The following is an 18808-nucleotide window of genomic DNA, read 5'->3' as shown; positions in this document are numbered from 1 at the left end:
CATGCCTTTGCTTTGTAGCCGCGGACTCTAACCACTCGGCTTAGGAAGACCCGCAAGATCGATTTTGCTTATTATCAAATAAAAAGTAATTTACTTACTTGATAACAACCTCCGAATAATAAATCTCAAATTTGAGATAGAATTTCAAGAAGTCTTAATGCGTTCAACATGTTAATGTGTTTTCAACAGTGGCAGCGCTGTTTTTGATTTTGACAGATGTGCTTTGCCAAAATTCGGAGAACTAAAAGTTTTGCGGATTAATATGGCAAATTAAATTGCCGAATTCCGGTCCTATATGTAAATTGCTGAAATTCGTCAATTCGAATTTTGAAGTTTTATTTATCTGTCAAAATTAAACGAGATTTCAGTAAAACTAAGCTTTACCGAGTGTATTCGTCATTAAACTTTACCGAAATGAAATTCTGAGATTGAGTATGTATCCCGTTTGGCATGTCAGTTGTTTGGTATAATAGTCGTTTGGCATACAAACTTAATTTAGTTCGAACAAATACATACAAGTAACGTTGCTATTATACAGATGTGTGTTATCACAAGCATGAATCGAGCTCACCAATTAGTAATCCATCCTCGACTGAAAAGTCACGATCTCGGCATCAGCTTCGGCCTTCGCAACGCACTGCCCAGGCGAACGAAAACAAAAACACTACAAGCACGCGAAAACGTCAAATTGGGCCTAATCAAATTTTTTTTTTTTACTTTTATTATTCTGAGTAGAAGTATTTTAACCTTAGACAGTTTGATTTTAGTTTAGTTTCGAATTGTTTTAGGCAAGAAAACGTCGCACATTTTTTTATCATCGGCATAATTTTTCTGTTTTATTATTTTTTTTTAGTTTTACTTTTCTTGTTTCTTTTTCGTTATCTATCCCTTTGTTCAAAATGTATTAAAGCTTCCTTGGTTTACTTGTTCTTGTATTAGTTTGTTCACATTTGCATTTTGTTCTCTCTGTTTCGATTAGCAGTAGTTTAATGTTGAAAATTTATTAGAAAATAATGTGTTCACTGTTCTGTTGTTGTTATTTGTTCTGTTTATTTGTTCGTTATGATTTCCTCGCACGGATTTCGAGCAACATTAGCTTTCATTTTGTGTCGGTTAGTCTGGTAGAGAAAATTAGCAATTGCATTTTATTTGCGCACAACGCGTACAAATATAGATATTCTATTTCGCGTCCGTTGCTTTATCCGAACACGAGGTCAAAAAGCACTATCATTCTATACAAACTGCAATATAACGCGTTTATGGTATAAGATCCTTTTCGAAGCGGTTCTGCTTGTTAGAAACTATCTACAACGCTGACTCCCGCGATTGCTTTCAATGTAACACATGTTCGTTCATCAATTTCCTGTTTCCTGTAACACGAGCCAACGAGCTCTCGAAAATTCCGTTCCGTGATAAATTCCTACTATCTTCTATCAGAAACCAAAAAAATCAAAACTCGTATCTTTTGCGTTTATTTTATCGTACTCTCAGTACAGTCATTTGGATTAGTAGTTAATTGTCATTATTATCTTCATCTATAACGATTAGGACCGGCTAAATTGGTTCACTATTTCCCTTTTCTTTGTTAAAATTTATCTCCCCCTTCCGCGCCCTCTAAAAGTTACGTAATACTGCAAAAAGTCACAAGAAAAATATCGTTACGATTCTAACTAGCGAATTTTGGAACGAAGCTACTAGCAGAGATTAAACTGTCAGTTGTAAGTTTCACCTTCTTCTATGTAGGACCGATTGTGTATAGTTTGCATTATTTGTTCAACACGACGAAGAAGATCGTTTTGAACAATGTCGCGTGAATCACTTTTATAGGTGTTTGACCATCTGTTGTTTTCTGTGCAAATTGTAATTCGAGTAACAAGTCTACCACCTGGAGGTCGTGTGTGACTAACTGAATGATAGATATTTTTAGGAGAACGTTTCAAATAATACGTTAGTAATCCTTATTTCAAGATCCATCTGTGCGTCCGCCCCTGTGCAATTTTCTCCGAGTCTACATTATCTGTGTATGATTCACGTGTCAGTGTGTGTGTCGGTATCTGTGTGAATATGTTAACTGTTTGTATATTTGACTATTGAAAGTAAATAAAAAATAATTAAACTAAAGACCTAATATGGGTTAACTGTACAGTCATTGCAGGACATATTAAATGAAACGAAAGATAGTGATTAAAATATTTGCACAGTAAAATAGTAGAGCAAAAATCCTTGAGAAAGTGTATTTTAGAACTCTGATGCACACTTTGTACAACAAACAAAGAAAAAGGCAAAACGTACACTTGTAATGAAAGTAAAAAGCAACAAAACCCTGTCATGCAAATCTCTACAATGCGATGGTCAACAAATAATAATAAACGTAGCTTAATAGTATCGGCAACACATTTCCAATAACGACATAATAAAGAAAATCTGAAATGACAGTCTAAAACAAACAAAAATTCGATCGTCTTTGCTCCTAAAAATAACAAAAAAACAATGTCTTTGACCTGTGTCCCTGGCAGCTTACTATAGCATTCCCTGTCTTCTGTGCATCAAATTTCCGAACGAATTTCGAAAATTTCAAATACCCATTTCCTCACAGCGATTTTCCACGCGTCCTCCTAAGGGAATGGAATCACTTTTTCATAGCGATGCACCATCATCTATCGAATCAATCTTTGTACACAATGCCAACTGTTTAGCACTTAACTCTCATATCTACACAGGTTGGGTTGGCAGAAGAGATCTACCCGGAAATCGGAGAAGTTACTCGCAAAGGGCTCTTCCATGATTTGTCGGTCGGTTTAGGTCGGTTTAGGTGCAACACAGTTCCATTCAATTGCTCCATGGGAGTGAGATAGGTGGAGAGTGCGAGACCCCTTTTTTAGATCACATTGGCTGCTGTGTTTAAATCTGTGAAAAAGGTAAGAAATGCGATTAATGTGGTATAAGTTATTCAAAAAATAAGCAAAAAAAAAACAATATTAAGGAACAAAAAATCAACTCTAGAGTATTTCATTAAATAAATCAAAATAGTTTATTGGGTGCTAATTAGGCTACATTACAGGTTTTCTAGTGCAACAGCATTAAAAACTAGGTCAACTAAAACACGAAAAACAAAGGATATGGAATAATTGGTGAAATGGTTAAATGTGATTAGGTGATGTTGATGGTAAACAACTAGCTAGGTGGAAATGGCGATAAAAGCGTCACTCAAATATATCATGTCAGTGCTGTACACTTATTATAAATCAGTATGTAAAATGGATGAAAATGTGTTTCAATACACATTTGAGCGGGGCATTACTGGATCGTATCAAGCAAAATCAAACTGTTTCATTTTGAAGCACCAAACAAATATGATAATGATAGGAGGGAGACCTTAATTTCCAGATAACGAAAATCAAAATTTCTCCGCCTCCTTGGCATAGGGGATGCCAGATCCTGCTTCTCAGCTGTGCCTTTCAGAATTATTTACTTTGTCTAGGTACCTTCTGTATTGCTTCCCTTCAAAAGCGCAAAGGTTACTGACAAAAGCATTTCAAAGCCATGTGTCATGATTTAGCCTTTGAGGTCTCAGACCGTAGGATTGAAATACTATATAGGCCATTAGGTCGAATAGGTCAACAGAACGAATTGGTTCTTATGTCGGAGGGTTTTTTTTTTAATCTATTGTACGCATTGGGTAAGACGGAACAAAATAGCCACCGGGGCAAGATGAGCACCCATCAGTTTTGAGACTGATTGTATTAATTTTAACACCATAACGTCATACAAAAATCAGTTTATCCTTAAGGTGCTCTTGTCCGCCCTAACCTATTTGGCCACAATATTTTTCGCATGTAAATTAATCTTATTGTTGTGTTTAAGCAAATGTGAGTGAGAAATGCTCAAATAATTCTTCATCATTTCAGACAGACTTTTTTCAACTTTAGATTGAATCTATCTATATAAATAAAAATGGAATGCTGTTTGTATGTCACGAAATGGCTTACGAACGGGTCAACGGATTTGAATGATTCTTTCTCAGTTTTGTTCGTCAGGGGTTCCGACGTGTTCGTGTGTATAAAAATCCCAGGATATTCACCGGGAAAGTTGAAAAAACGAGCGCGAACGAAACTGTCATTTTATATGTGACGATCAAACGCGTTTTTCAACAGCCTACTTGATGGCAAGACGAAGTTTGCCGGGACCACTAGTATATAAATAAAAATGTGTGTGTATGTCACGAAATGGTTTGAGAACGGATGAACGGATTGACGTAAATTTTTCACAGTTTCACTCGACAAGGGCTGCGACGTGATTAGTGCGATCAAAAAGTTTTTGAAAGTTTCCGGAAAAACGAGAAAAGACAAATATGTCATTTTGTATGGGGATTACATGACGTTTAACAACGAAGTTTTCCGGGACCACTGGTTAGGAATAATTCTCCCGAGCAAGTAAGAGTTCATTACAAAATCGTCATGAGTTTTTCGGTAATTGTGTAAAAAATAAGATATTCTAACAAAAACAGCTCAAAACGTTTTACTAAATTATAATATTTCTAACCGTATGGAATATCAGCAGAAATCCAATTCAGAACTAAATAAAAACTCAATATTCACAATAAAATTCGTTCGAAACTCTGAAGTATTCCTGAGCGATTTTGCAAGCATTTTTTTTAACACAGCGTAAACAATTACATGTTTGTGTGTCTTAAGAATCAAACTATGTGTCTCTAGTAAGTTTTGTTCAAGCACTTTTTTTTTTTTGAAACTCCATTTTGACAGTTAAATTTTCAATCAAAGCTGTGGGAAAGAAAGAGTTAAAGCATGATTCATCAAAATATTAGGAAATCCATCAAGGATGCAAAATATAACTTTAACTTTCATTTACGATTCAGTTTGGTTTCAATTGCTCGATTAAATTAAAATTAAATCGACTTTTTCAACATGTTCGCAGTCTACATATAAAACTTTTCGTTTCTATATGGCAAAATACAATACTTTTCTAAATCATCAATAACTAAATTCTGAGCATCGAAAGTTTTGTGAACTTTGTTGATAATTATTATTCAACGCATAATAACTGAATTCTGTTGCAAATTATGCAAACAAATCTGGTGAACTTGCATGCAAGTTGGCTGAAATCGAAAAAATGATGCATTTTCAACACGCGATATCTCAAAAATTTGACGTGCTATGTTTTTTCTGAAAACGGCAATAGATTTAGCACCTCATAATTTATTTATTACCGGTATTTTGGAGCTCTAGACTAAAAGTTAGTGTAGTTCGTAAAGAAACAATAAAGTATATCGTTCAAAACATTGCATGCATCATCAGATTTTGTAAAGTTAATCTCTTAAGAATTTTCACTTTTTTTATAGGGCACTCTGTGCTCGTGGCCACTACTGTGCCGGAATCAGTTGATCTGTAGCTTCTTTACCGCTACAGATCTATTTTCAACTTATATATATTTACATCTACTTACACTCTCTCCTACTCTTTTACTCTCACACCGAGCAGGTAGGAGAGAACTCTGCTGTTAGTGAGGCTGGCTGCCTGCGAAGAGGGTCAGTTTGTCTCAGTCACCATCTGATACTGACGGAGGATAGATGTGCTCCCCAAAGCACGGTCCTCCGTGATGCGTCTTTCTGGTGGCTGGACGGGTTTTTTGTAAAGGGGCTGGGAATCGAACCCATGACCTTCCGCTTATGAAGCGAAAGCGTAACCTCAAGGCCACAGACCCCCCTACAAGAATTTTCACTTATAATTCATTTAAATTTCTTCTAATGTTGCTTTAACAATTCCACTCGGAATGTCTTTGAAATTCTTAACAAATTTCTATATTATCGCTTTCATAAACTTCGTTAATGTTTTCAATAGGCAACGCGCCAATATTTCATAGGGAAATTTTAAAGAAATCATCTAGCAAAACAGAGTCACAGAATTGGGACTTATATCCCGTAAGAATTGTCTTGTTCCAAAATATCAGCAATAAATTCCTTAAGATTTTTGTCTGGGAATATTGATAGAAAATTCTCCAGGACATCTGCAAAAAATAAACGCATGAAATCTGTTGGACAGTCTTAAAGGAGTCTCCAGTAACATGTCTACTAGGGTGGTCCAAAAAATCGTTTTTGCTCCACACTGCTTATTCGATTCTAGATCAAATCCTAGGGCACAAGCCCTTCGAAGTTTGTATGGTAATCACTATGAGAAACGCAAACAATTCATTCAATCGATCATAGTGTTTGCCCACTCGATCTTGAGGGTTAGAGCAATGCTGATACTGTTAGATACATTTGTCAGCTACAACTTTACAGAAGACGGTTTTCGAATCGCCATAATTTGTGGGTGCTATCTTTCGCACCAAATGCAGAAAAGTTGCCTGTTTAGACGATGAATGAGCACTGTAAAAGAATTTCCGATTGGACATAAATCAATAACTAATTACTGAGACGTTCGATTTGAATACGGTATTCGGCAAAGTTGTAGCTGGAAGAAGTATCTAACAGTATAGCATTGTTCTAACCCTCAAGAGCTTGTGAGCTAACACTATGACCAATTCAATGAATTGTTTGCTTTTCTCATAGTAATTCCCATACAAACTTTAAAGGTCTTGTGCAGTCTCAGTTTTCATCCAAATAAGCTCAAAATTTGGGAGGACACCAAGAATTTGTTCTAGTATTGAATGAGCGGTGTGGAGCATAAATGATTTTTTTAACCATTTTAACCCTCTAATACCCAACCCCGCCTTATAACGGGGTACACTTTGAAATTTTGTGTAATTTTTCGTAACTCAAAAATAAAAATGATTTTATTTTTGGCTTAAACCTTGGCTTAGATTACGCATAAAAGGACACATATTTTTTTAATTTTTTTTTGTATTCTTCAGTACCTACAAATGTCTGAAGTTCATTTACCGTGTAATACAAAAAATTGCACCTTTTATAATTTTCTACAATCAACCTTTCATAGAAGAAGCACATGGTGGTATAAAAATAATTTCAAACCTATTTTTTTCCACGAAAAATAAATGTTTTCGAATTTTTTTTCACGGAAAATAAAATATGTTCCAGAAAAAATTGGATATTTCAAGCGTGTGCTAAAATAAGGGCGTAAGTCGCATGATCGATTTCTCTTCATCGATCCTCTCTTCTGTCAATAAAGGTGACAAGATGCGGGTTTGTTAGCATTTTTTCACTTCATTACGCTAGGCAGCGATGCAATCTTGCGTCCTGAGGTCAAAAAATGGTGACAAACTTGTATCTTGTCACCTTTATTAACGGAAGAGAGGATCGATGAAGAGAAATCGATGATGCGACTTACGCCCTTATTCTAGCACACGCTTGATTTAATATTTTCAAAAGTATTGTGAAAATTTATTTTTTTTTTATTTTTGCCAAAAATCAGTAACCAGAACAGGCTTCAAGAAAAATATGAAAAAGGATAGGGATGTTCAAAAATAAAAAGTATAAAAATCAAAAACCAAAATTCACAAATTCGCGAATAAAAATAAATCATTGCCCAAAACGTGTTTAGAACGATTTTAGATAACGAAAAATGATATTTAGATAGAAAATAAAAATTTGAGTATAAGGGGCCCAGATAGCCGTAGCGGTAAACGCGCAGCTATTCAGTATGACCATGCTGAGGGTCGTGGGTTCGAATCCCACTGGTCGAGGATCTTTTCGTAAAGGAAATTTTCTCGATTCCCAGGGCATAGAGTATCATCGTACCTGCCACACGATATACACATGCAAAAATGAACAATCGGCAAAGAAAGCTCTCAGTTAATAACTGTGGAAGTGCTCATAAGAACACTGATCTGAGAAGCAGGCTTTGTCCCAGTTGGGACGTAACGCCAGAAAGAAGAAGAAGAAGGGTTAATGTCTACAATGTTCTCAGGGACTACAAACAGGGGCTCTATCTGTAACGTGATGTTAAAGAAAACAATGTCGAACCCCAACATCAACGGTCGAACCCCATCATTTCTCCAAGACAAACATGGATTTAAAACGAATGTTTTCTATCCTCTAGATGTTCACGCATACACCAAGTTGAGATAGGTATTTTTTCAAATTGATTCTCGACAAAAAATGTCGTTTGATCGATACTTTCAGCAAGATATATCTCCAATCTTAACAAACAAACACAATGGCACTTGGTAGTGGAAGTGCTTTGAAAAACTTCAAGTTTCCAGAAAAACAAGTGCGTAGTTTTTCAGCAGGGCTTTATGATGAATAATGTATATATCTTATTCTTTTATTTTATTCAAGCACAGTAATTTGTTCATGAATCCTTTATTTTTAACTGAGAACCTTATTCACTATTTTGCATTAGGGTATCGTGAAGTAATTAAAATTGCACTTTATGTTCAGGAAAGTCGTAAAACACCAAATTGAGTAGTGTTTGATCCTTTGCTCGCGTCACTTGCTCCTGCGGGGGCGGGTGATGTGAGCAGGATCAATCGTGTCGCGCGTCGCTCGCGTGGCATGATTAATTAGTGGCGCGGATCGCGAAGCGGATCCTTTGCTCGCGTCAAAATATTTATCATGGTCTAATCGCTTATCAAAGTGAATCCTGTGACCCAACGATCCTCCCCATTAACAAACATCCCTCCCAGTAACCTTTGTGGAGATGCAGAGGCAAACACGGTCTCCAAATAGCAAAGGTTACACAATAACATTCCTTCCCCCAATCCCACCTGACTGCAAGGACGTGGCCGGCACCGTTATTGACCCTGTATAAATAGAGGCACTGAATTATGCACACTGAAGAAGATTATGGCCAATCCAGCCGAACTTCTAGTTGATTCTTTGTGCATTTTCACTGACTTCGGTCAATCACGGAATAACAACCATTGATATGTGTAGTCAGTCTAATCTAAGCTAAGCTAAGTAAAGTCGAAAAAACACCAAATCAATTAAAACCGTATTTGACATAAGTTAATTATACAGTCATTTGCTGGGTAAATAGGGGTGAAAGAAAAAACACCTTTAGTCATTGCATACTGTTGATTAACTTTCCACTTAAAAAATTGGATTAAATTGTTTAAAATACAAATTTGTTTGGCCTAACATGATGGAAGAGGTCTCCAGCGTTTTTCATGATCACAATCAAATATTTTGCTAGAGGGTCATGATTCGGGGAGCATTTGCGTTTTATGGGGACTGTAAAAAAAATCCGAACCGAACCGAATAAATAAAGCCGAATCACATAAGGGCGAAACCACCAGAGGCTCAATCACTTAAGGCTGAATTGAACATCCGAAGGATATGCATAGCATCGATTCAGTGTCAAATCCAAGCATTTTCCCAGAATAATGCAAACAGAGGACGATTTTTCTTCCTTCCTTAATTGCTCATAAGAATACTAAGCTTACTAAGAATGTTTTTCATCGTATATGTACCCTTCCAATGGGAACGGTCCATTTGGTATAAGGTCATTTGGCATATCAACCATATGGCATGACCAGAATTATACCCCTTCTTTCAAAAGATGCTTGTTCTTGATGAAAAATAGTTATACCAAATGACCATTTTGTTTGTGACCCCAAATTATGCCAATTGTCCTTTATGCCAAATGGCGTTATGCCAAATGTCCTTATGACAAATGGCTTTATGCTAAATGACCCACACCCCCTTCCAATTGACGCAAGGTTTGTCCACATGTACTGTACAAAAAAAACGCGACTATTGAAGTAACAGGCTAGATAGAAAAAAGAAATTTGATTTCAAAATGTTGGCTTTATATGGTTTCTATCTTTTGTGAATCGATCTTTTGTGGTTTCGGCCTTTTGTAAGTTTCGAACTTTGGTGTTTTTGGCTTTTTGAGGTTTGGCGTTCTGTGATTCAGCCTTTTGTATGTGTCGGCCTTTTGTTATTCGGCTTTTTATAGTAGACCAGTTCAATGCGCCTTAGTCGTTTGTAGCAGTTTAATAAAAAATGAATACTAAGGTCTATACAAACTTTTTGAAGAAATTTGTTCTTTTGATTAGAGACAACTTAGGTGATCAGCGGATCATACAGGCTTATTCTGCGCATCGCGTGAGTCGAGACGAGTCTTGCTGAGACCTTATGTTAAGAGTATGGACGCAAGTCGACCATTACCACATCATTCGACTCATCTCACCAGAATAAGTACAATAGGTTTTCAGCAGCAGAGCCGCATATAACACTTACATGAAATTTCAATCAATCATGGTTCTCCAGAAAAAGATGGTTAATCTAAAATATGTTTAGGTCTACAGCGCTTCAGATAAAAATCTCTTCTCTCATTTGACATGAGCGAATGTTCGAGACAAGTCCTGTGAAGAATCTCAACCCATCGCTGACGTTTTTGAAGTTATCATCACAAAGATATTGAACTCTATGCCTACATGCAAATCATGTCCAAAACGAAAAACAATGTCTGATAAGATTAAACAAACCAACTATGAATGAAATTTAAGCTTCATTTTCATTTTATCTTATAAAAACTACATTAAAACATTACAGAATAATTTGTTGCATTCTCGACAGCTATGTTCTCTTCGTCTTTGGTGGTTTCATAGAACTTATTACGTTCACAATATTCTGCATTGTTTATGGGTCATACTGCAGTAAGTTTTTGAAGAAGGCTTTCAAGGTAAATTTTTCGCAAGTCTGCTGGACTGCTTTTCACTTTAAACTTCCATTGTATCACATTTTGACAATCCTAATACAAATATTAAGTAAATTGATTCTCATAGAATTCTCACAAGGTCTCTTAGGTTAATAACGAATCGGTGAAATAATTCTCATGAAATCTTGAACTTTACATGAACATGAGTTAATTTCTAGCAGAATTTTGGCAGGTTTCGTACAAATTTTCTCTAGTTTACCGATCTGGATATTAGAATTAATGTAAATTCTGTCGGAATCCCAGTAACAATTCTCACAGAGTCCTGCGCAAGTTGCTTGCTATATTCGAGACATGATTTTGAAAACAAACCCTGCATAGGATTTTCAAATAATACTAGGTGGAATTTTGACAGAATCCAATGTGGATTTACGACAGAATTATGCAAAGAATTGTTTTAAAATATTGTACATCATTCTCTTAAAGTTCAGAGGCTATATTCTGATGCAAATTATCTGGGGCCAAGATAGCCGTTGCGGTTAACGCGCAGCTATTCAGCAAGACCAAGCTATTCGAGTACCAACGGTTGAGGACCTTTCCGTAAGAGGAAATTTTCTAGACTTCCCAGGACAAAAAGTATCTTCGTCAGCCATGATGTACACATGCAAAATGGTCAATTGGCAAAGAAGGCTCTCATTTAATAATCGCCTGTCTCTTCGAGTTGGAAATATTCTCGGTTTTTCTAGGCATAGATTGTCTTTGTACCTGACACACGTTATACAAAATGTATTAATGGTCAAGTAGCAAACAATTCTTTCCGCTCAAATTGTGCAAAAATTTAATTACTATTTTACAATTGATCAATCAACCTTGCGATGGACAAAAGACATTTTAAACATCAAGAGCCATACTTGTTTACCGCGGATGTGAAATGCAAAATTATTATGAAGTGTATTATAAACTTAATTCATACATGACATCAATTCAAAACAGCATGCAAATTTGAATATAATAAACTTGAATATGCATAATATGGTGCAAGTGCAAATATAAACAAAAAGTGTCTAAAACATAAATCTAACTAAAGCTAATCATAAAAACTCAAAAATAACTCATAATAGTACAAACTAGCTAACAAACCTAGCAACATAGAACCGAAAACAGCAAACTTAGAGCAATGACCAGCCCTAGAACTAGTTTTCGATCCTTTGCTGCCAATTTTAAAACAACTAAGAAAACCGTTAATACTACCACTGTCTACTGTCACACAAGTGTTATCACCATCATCACCACCATCCTTAGCAAGAACATTCGCATCATCATTAACACTACCATCATCATCATTATCACCATCATCTTCATCACCAGTGCTTACATCGGAATCTTGCGTCATCCGCGTGGACGGGGATGGCAGGACAACGGAATGGGGCACTCCGACGGCAGCCGCTGCCGCAGCAGCCGCCGCCGCCGCAGCATCCAGCGAAGGTCTTAGCGCTTGCCGTTTGGCCACAATTTCCAACATTTCGTTCAGGATAGCCCCCTCGGCCGCAACGTCCGACGAGTTTTTGTCGAGCTCTACGGAAAACAATTGCTTTAGAATCGCTCCCTTGAGAAAATTTGATTTCGCCCCGGAATGATGCTTACTGCTACAGGACAGTCGCATGTTCAGTTCCTCCTTGAGCTGCGCGTGCCGGTGTTCCAGCTGGAGCTCCTGCTGCCGTATGGTCAGCTCCTCGTCGCGCACTTTCAGACGGGTGATGTTACGCATGATCTCCAGCCACTCCTTGACCAGACCTTCGTCGTTGGCACCGAGGTTCTCGATGTTCTTCTCCAGCGATTCGCTCTCACCGCGCAGTTCCTTCTCGATCTCGACGCCCCGAGTCTCCAGGTCCTTGATCTTCACCTCGATCTCCTCCTGTTCTCGTTGTATCTCTTGAGCAATTCTCAGTCTGCGGGGAAAGGGGAGGAAAAGTGATAAGGTTTATAAGTTGAAAGCATATTTCGGACTGGTAGAAGAGCGTTAATGAAATGAAATAAATTTTTGAAGAAACTTCAAGACAAATCTTTTGGAATTCCTAGACGAGTTTGTAATAGAATTCCTAAAAACATCTCTGGAAAAGTTTTTAAAGCAATGCTCAGAAAGAAACTATGGAGGAATTCTCAAAGGAACTCATACAGAAACGAAACATTATGAAAAATCCTTAAGCAAAATGCTTTAAAAATTCCTGAATAAATATTTGAGGATTTTATTAGAAGTTCATTGAAACCATCTGTGTAAAAATCTCTGGACAAAATGCTAAAATAGTTCCTGGGATATACTGGAGATAGTGCTCACGGATTTCTTGAAATCAATTAGGAAGCATTTCTTGAAAATCGCTGAAGGAATTTCTGGAAGAATTCCTGGCAGAGTTGGTTTATGAATCTCCAGATTATGAATCCCTAGATGAGTCTCTGAAAATATTGCATTTTAAATCACTAGTAAAGTTCCTTCCTGAAGCTTTTCCTCGAGGAATCCGAAAAGAGACTCCGGAAGAACCTTTAGAATCGTCGCGTAAGAATCTTTGAAAATGTTTCTGAAGCCTCTAGAATTTTGTACCAGAATTTGCTTTCTTTCGATGCTTTCTCTTTCGATCTTTTATCATAGATTAAAAAGAGGTGACTTTAGAGACCATTTTATTCAAAAAAGAGACCTTAGGGACCTTTCATTCAAAATAGAGACTTTCTACAGATTCGCATTACAATAGATACCAAAACTTTAAACTGCTACCAGTCCTGTGGTATTCTATGAAATTGATCTAACTAACCTTTTCAATTCAGCTTGACGCGATGCCTTCGTCATTGCACGTAGTTTTTTCAGTTCGTTCTTTGGCTCGTTTGTGGTGCAACTTTCGTCTGGGGAAATAAAATCACACAAATGTACAGTTAAGGAAAAGCTACACAAAAATAGCAGAAACTTACCGTCGGATCGCTGATAGTTGAGTGGCAGTGGCGGAATCGGCGGTGGTTCCAACTCTTCGGCTTCCTTGCGACCGATCGGAGTGAACCGATTGCCGGCGGCAACTGCTGACGCGGCATTGACCGACGAGGACGGTGAACCCGTCGTGACGGAACTGGTCATGGTTTCGCGCCCAGACGGACTAGTACTCGATGGGGGCTGCTTTAGGTAATCTTCGGAGGCGCACCGTTCGTACGGAGAACCCTCCTTGGTCTAGAGAGCGGGAACATACGAGACATTAGTGAAAGGTATTCTCTTACAAGTTTTTGTTGGTAAAGTCAAACGGTTTAACTCATTCCATGTGCTAATCAATTGAAACTTGTGTAATTAGAACAGTTAGTTAAACAGCACTCAATAAAATCAAAAGAATAGAAGTAGATTAAAAATATTGGTCAGGGTCATCCATATACCACGTGGACATAGAAAACCTGGTTTTTTGAATCCCTACTCGCTCTCCGTGGATATTTCGGAAACACTTCTGTTCCCCAAAATGTCCACGTGTTATCAAAAATTCAAATTGGGGTGAGAAGTTCTGTGCAGCCTTCTAAGTCAGGGTGTCGACTCAATTTTGAAAATAAATTTCCCTGACTTTCCCTGACCTTCCAGTCAATTTCCAGAAAAATTCCAGACCATGCTGATTTGTTGGTTTGGTTTCATATCGTATGAATAAACTGAGCAAAAGCTTTTACTTTACTTAAATACACCTGTCAGATAACTTTCTTGAGCGTTTTTTCAAAAAAATATGAAAAAAATGAGCACATTTACCTTTTAAACTTGATAATTCGTATGAATAAAGCTGAAAAAGCTGAGTACAACTTCAGAAAATACTATCATCTATTGACCATACCCTTTTGAAACCTTCAAGCGCAAATATGCATTTAAAGTTGTAAAAAAGGAAGTACTCGGATACTGAGCTAACTCATATATGATTTCATAAGTTTCTGGCATAAACGACTATTACATTCAACCTGAATGTTGACTATTTCTGTTTCCAGGTAAAATTCCAGCCATTAATAAAGAACTTTCTTAGAGAATCGCTTCAAGGAATTCAACAGATATTTCTCAGAAATTGCTGTTTTTAATTCTCAATCGTATTTTTTCAAGTATTCCTTCAATACTTCTTCAGGAACTTGTCTAATATTTCTCTCAGAAACTCCTTAACTTTTTTCTTCAGATATAGGAGGATTAGGGTCATGATGAGCACATCGGGCAAGATGGACCTTATCCTTTGAAAACATACATATTTCATCATAAATGTTTACACTGTATGCAATCCGTATTCTTTATAAATTTTTTGCCGATATACAAGTTTATGTTTTGCTTCAATTGTCCATTTAAAGTTGGCTTTAACTTTTTCTCTGCTTCAAATGAGACAGGGAGGTGGAACAATCTATTTTTTGTTCAAAGTAACGAAACCAGAGAAGCTTTTTCTTGCTATTGTGATTAAGAAAGAGCCTTTTAACATAAAAAGAAGACAGTCGTTCAGTCATTAAGAATATTGTATTCACTAAATTTCACGAAAGTGTTCATGTTGTCCCGATACCTTTCCGACCTAATTTTCTATCTCTTTTTTTGACATTTGATGAGATTATCATCACTATGAATGAATGCAACACGTCGTACTTATATAAAACTTGAAAACTAGCCGAGAGTAATCGAAAATTGTATCCTTTTTATGGACTTAAAATACGCATTCGCTCAATGTGTTCATTATGATTTTTTTTCAGTAATCGCAAAGATTTTTTTTGCAAAATGTATTCATTTTTTCATAGAATACTTCCAATAACTTTTCAAAATGATTCGTTACAGGTTATTTATTTCAGCTAATATTTAAGTATTCCGATATGATTTTTTTCTCGAATTCATCATTATATTTTCAATGGAATGCATTTTGATATTGAATAACGCGCTAATAATAAGTTTTCTGATGTTCCCTTTGAATTTCTCGAGCATCTAGCAATGCTCGGAGGAACTCTTTCAAGAATTTTCAATGAGTATCTCCAAGTAATCTCACAAACTGCCAATGGACTATCGAGCAGATTTCTTCAAACCAAATTCCAGAAAATTCAGCTTCCAAGCATTTTATGGCCATTTTATGGAGATTTTTTTCGAGTACAATCTAAGAAAAACAAACTGGACATACTTGTAATTAAGCTCCTGATAAAAATCCTGAAATAACGCTTGAACTCTAACTCACGCAATTTTCAGAAATTTCAAAATGGAAAAAAATCAGTATAAGAGCACTTTGCGGTATAATCTTAATATATACTATTTTTTAGAAATAACCTGATTAAAATTCTGGAAAAATCCTGTCCAGCAGCTTCGTGCTCTTGAAAATGAGAACCTTCATTTTTTTCTCTATTTATCGTTTTACCAGTTTTACTAGGATATTTTGAGCAAACTTGTAATGTTTGACATGATTCGATGGAGTGAACTCAATTTTTCCTCAAGATTTCGAGCAAAATTAGCGGAACTAGGCAATGAGTGGATTTAGGAAAGTTTAGAACTAAATATCTTTGGAACAATCTACGCCAACTGCCCTTCGACATTGTTGATGCTTTTCATTCAAGAATTATTTTTTTTTGTCAAGAAAGCGTTTTGTCAATGGTGTACTACTATTTTGAAAGAGTGATCACCAATTTTGTTTCAATTAATCGTATTAAATGTAAACATCATGATTATTATTGCTGAGTTGGCCTAATCAGTAACTTTGCAGACAATCAACTTGTTTGATGTTGTAGTATTTATGTTTTTCCCTGACCTCTAGTGAAATTCCCTGACTTTCCCTGACTTTCCAGGTATAAAATTGAATTCCCTGACATTCCCTGACTTTCCAGGTTTTTCCAGGTAATCGACACCCTGTAAGTGCATTTATTTCGTATGTCCGTTATATCAAATGCCCCTTTCTTATCAAATTTGATATTATGCCAAATATCACTTATACCATATGCTCTCATCTCTCAGATACCTAATTTGAATATATACTATATGCTCGTTATATCAAATGAGCATTATATCAAACGTTCTATAATTTACCACTTAAGGTACTACGTGAATATGGACGACCCCTAACTTAAATCAAAATCTAGTGTTAAAGCCAAATTAATAGGAAATTTTTGATCCTTACACCAAACCCAATATTCCTCACATCGAAACACGACTGAAAGAGGAACCAATAGGAAAGCGATTATTGCAATCTTCCACCGAAGAACGCGAATGATATGTCACATATGAGATGTTGTGAAATTCCGACTCACCTTCGACTTATCCTTCAGCTTCGGTGAGATTTTGAACCTCAAAAATCCTCCGCCCGTCGAGGTAGATCCCGTCCTGGTCGTCGAACTGCCGCTACTAGTGGCCGGAGCCGCCAGAACATCGCCCTGCTGTTCGCCCTTTTTGTTCTCTTTGGTGGGCGACGAATTGTTGCTCGATACGCTGTTTTCTTTCTTTCGGCTGATGAAAAAGTCCGATACCTTCTCGATGAGACTTTTCCTGCGTTCGCGGTCCTTGCACTTGCTTCGTAGTCGAAGTCGCACCTCGTCGCCTGCGCTCCCGTTGGTGATGGTCAGCTGAAATAGATTGGAATGGACATTTAGTTGAAGGAATTCATTGCTCCACGGTGCTCCCAGACCGTTATTATCAGTAAAAACACCATCAAATCTGTGTTCATCAGTCGTCTTCTTTGACTACGTTGCATACCTGGGCGAAATTTGAAGAATATCTTTGGGCTTGTTGCAAAGTCACGCCCTTTCTATAACGTTAATCCAAAACTTAAAAAGATATCAGACATTTTTAAACGGGTTTCATTCACCGAGGTTATCAATGGAGTATATCATTAGATCTCAGTGCAATATTAATTTGTTTAGTAATTTGTAACCGCTAAACGAAGTTTTGACGAAGAAGATCTTTGAAATTTTGAGTTACACCTCTTTGCGGCATAACCATTAAAGCATTAATTTAAATAGATTTATAAGGCATTTTAATATTGTTAACCTTTGGGCTGTCGCGCTGTAGTACTCTGTACAACAGTTGTGGTTTATAAGGTATAATTTTGTAACAAGGTATCTATCGATACCAAACCAGAACGTGTTCCTAAGAAATCTTCTTAAGAACAAGAAAAAAAAACCTGAAGCTCGTAGACTCGAAAATTTCCAATTTTAGCGTTACGTAATAAATGGACGCTGCCTAACGATAAATAAGCCGCCATCAAGAGTTACTGGAATCAGTAATCAAATATCTACTTCTGCTGGTGAACAGAGCGATTGTTTCAATAAAGTATTTCGCGTTCCATCGAAGACACAAGCCACGCTCCCAACTACCAGCACTACCAGCAGTTTGAGGCGGATAAAGCCGAAAAAGAAATACAAAAAGCAGCAAGGGGCGGTCCATTTATTACGTAAGGCAATTTTCGGGATTTTTCAAATATTAAATAAATTTAGTTATATTTTGCTTAAACATAATAAGAAGAAAATATTGAAATCGCAACCATTTTTGATAGCTTGAAACATCCGCCATTTTTAACAATTTGCAACATGATCAAAAATTGAAATTGTTTTTAATAATTTTAATTTTTTTTCATTAGGTGAATTTGTTATGATATTTCTTTAAGATGCACTCAAACAAGTGTTTATTTTTCCATTTAAATGAAAAAAATATTGATATTTACTGACCAGTGTATCTATTCGCCCCATTGCGGGGTGAATAGAAACATACAACATTTTTACAAATATTTGTACGAAATAATTTTTGTTTTTAACGGCAATTGGGGTCTCAGCTAAGGAAGACAGGACCCATATTTGAGAGAAATAAAAATGGTTTTAGGGGACGGACCTGGTGTAGTGGTAAGAACACACGCCTCTCACGCCGAGAACCTGGGATCGAATCCCATCCCCGAGATAGTCACTAAAAATTTCAGTGACGACTTCCTTCGGAAGGGAAGTAAAGCCGTTGATCCCGAGATGAACTAGTCCAGGGCTAAAAATCTCATTAATAAAGATAGAAAAAAATGGTTTTTATCTACACGGTTTAAGTTGCACACATTCAAACATGTCGGAGAGTGTTTCTATTCGCCCCATTTTACGGTAATTCAAAACTTTGTTGATCTTTTTATTCAAAACTCCTTTTAAAAAAACTTAAATTCATAACGGCCCCTACATTTTGTTTAAAGTTGTACCCAGACATGCAGCTTAGTCATAGAAAATTACTGGTAAATACAGTTATGATGGAGATTCTGATC

At 36.6% G+C, this 18808-nt stretch overlaps 1 protein-coding gene across 5 annotated transcripts in view; it reads right to left on the bottom strand.

Annotated features, from left to right (window-relative positions):
* Window positions 1–943: 943 nt before the first annotated feature.
* LOC5568484 (F-actin-methionine sulfoxide oxidase Mical) overlaps window positions 944–18808 on the bottom strand; it is a 210712-nt gene continuing 192847 nt past the window's right edge. For 2 of the 5 annotated variants that reach the window (XM_021840381.1, XM_021840400.1), the window contains 7 exons: window positions 16830–17141; window positions 16700–16732; window positions 13536–13785; window positions 13382–13469; window positions 12222–12526; window positions 11829–12152; window positions 944–2907 (listed from right to left, as the gene is read on the bottom strand). In XM_021840381.1, coding sequence (XP_021696073.1) covers window positions 2879–2907; window positions 11829–12152; window positions 12222–12526; window positions 13382–13469; window positions 13536–13785; window positions 16700–16732; window positions 16830–17141 — 1341 coding nt within the window. In that variant the 3' untranslated portion in view covers window positions 944–2878. The remainder of the gene's footprint in view (window positions 2908–11828; window positions 12153–12221; window positions 12527–13381; window positions 13470–13535; window positions 13786–16699; window positions 16733–16829; window positions 17142–18808) is intronic. The other 3 variants (XM_021840389.1, XM_021840384.1, XM_021840395.1) reach the window with 3 other exon arrangements.

The sequence above is a fragment of the Aedes aegypti genome, chromosome 1, assembly GCF_002204515.2.
Source record: "Aedes aegypti strain LVP_AGWG chromosome 1, AaegL5.0 Primary Assembly, whole genome shotgun sequence".
Lineage (NCBI taxonomy): Eukaryota > Metazoa > Arthropoda > Insecta > Diptera > Culicidae > Aedes > Aedes aegypti.
Note: the sequence above shows the minus strand (reverse complement) of the source record. Positions and strands in the feature narration are given on the sequence as shown.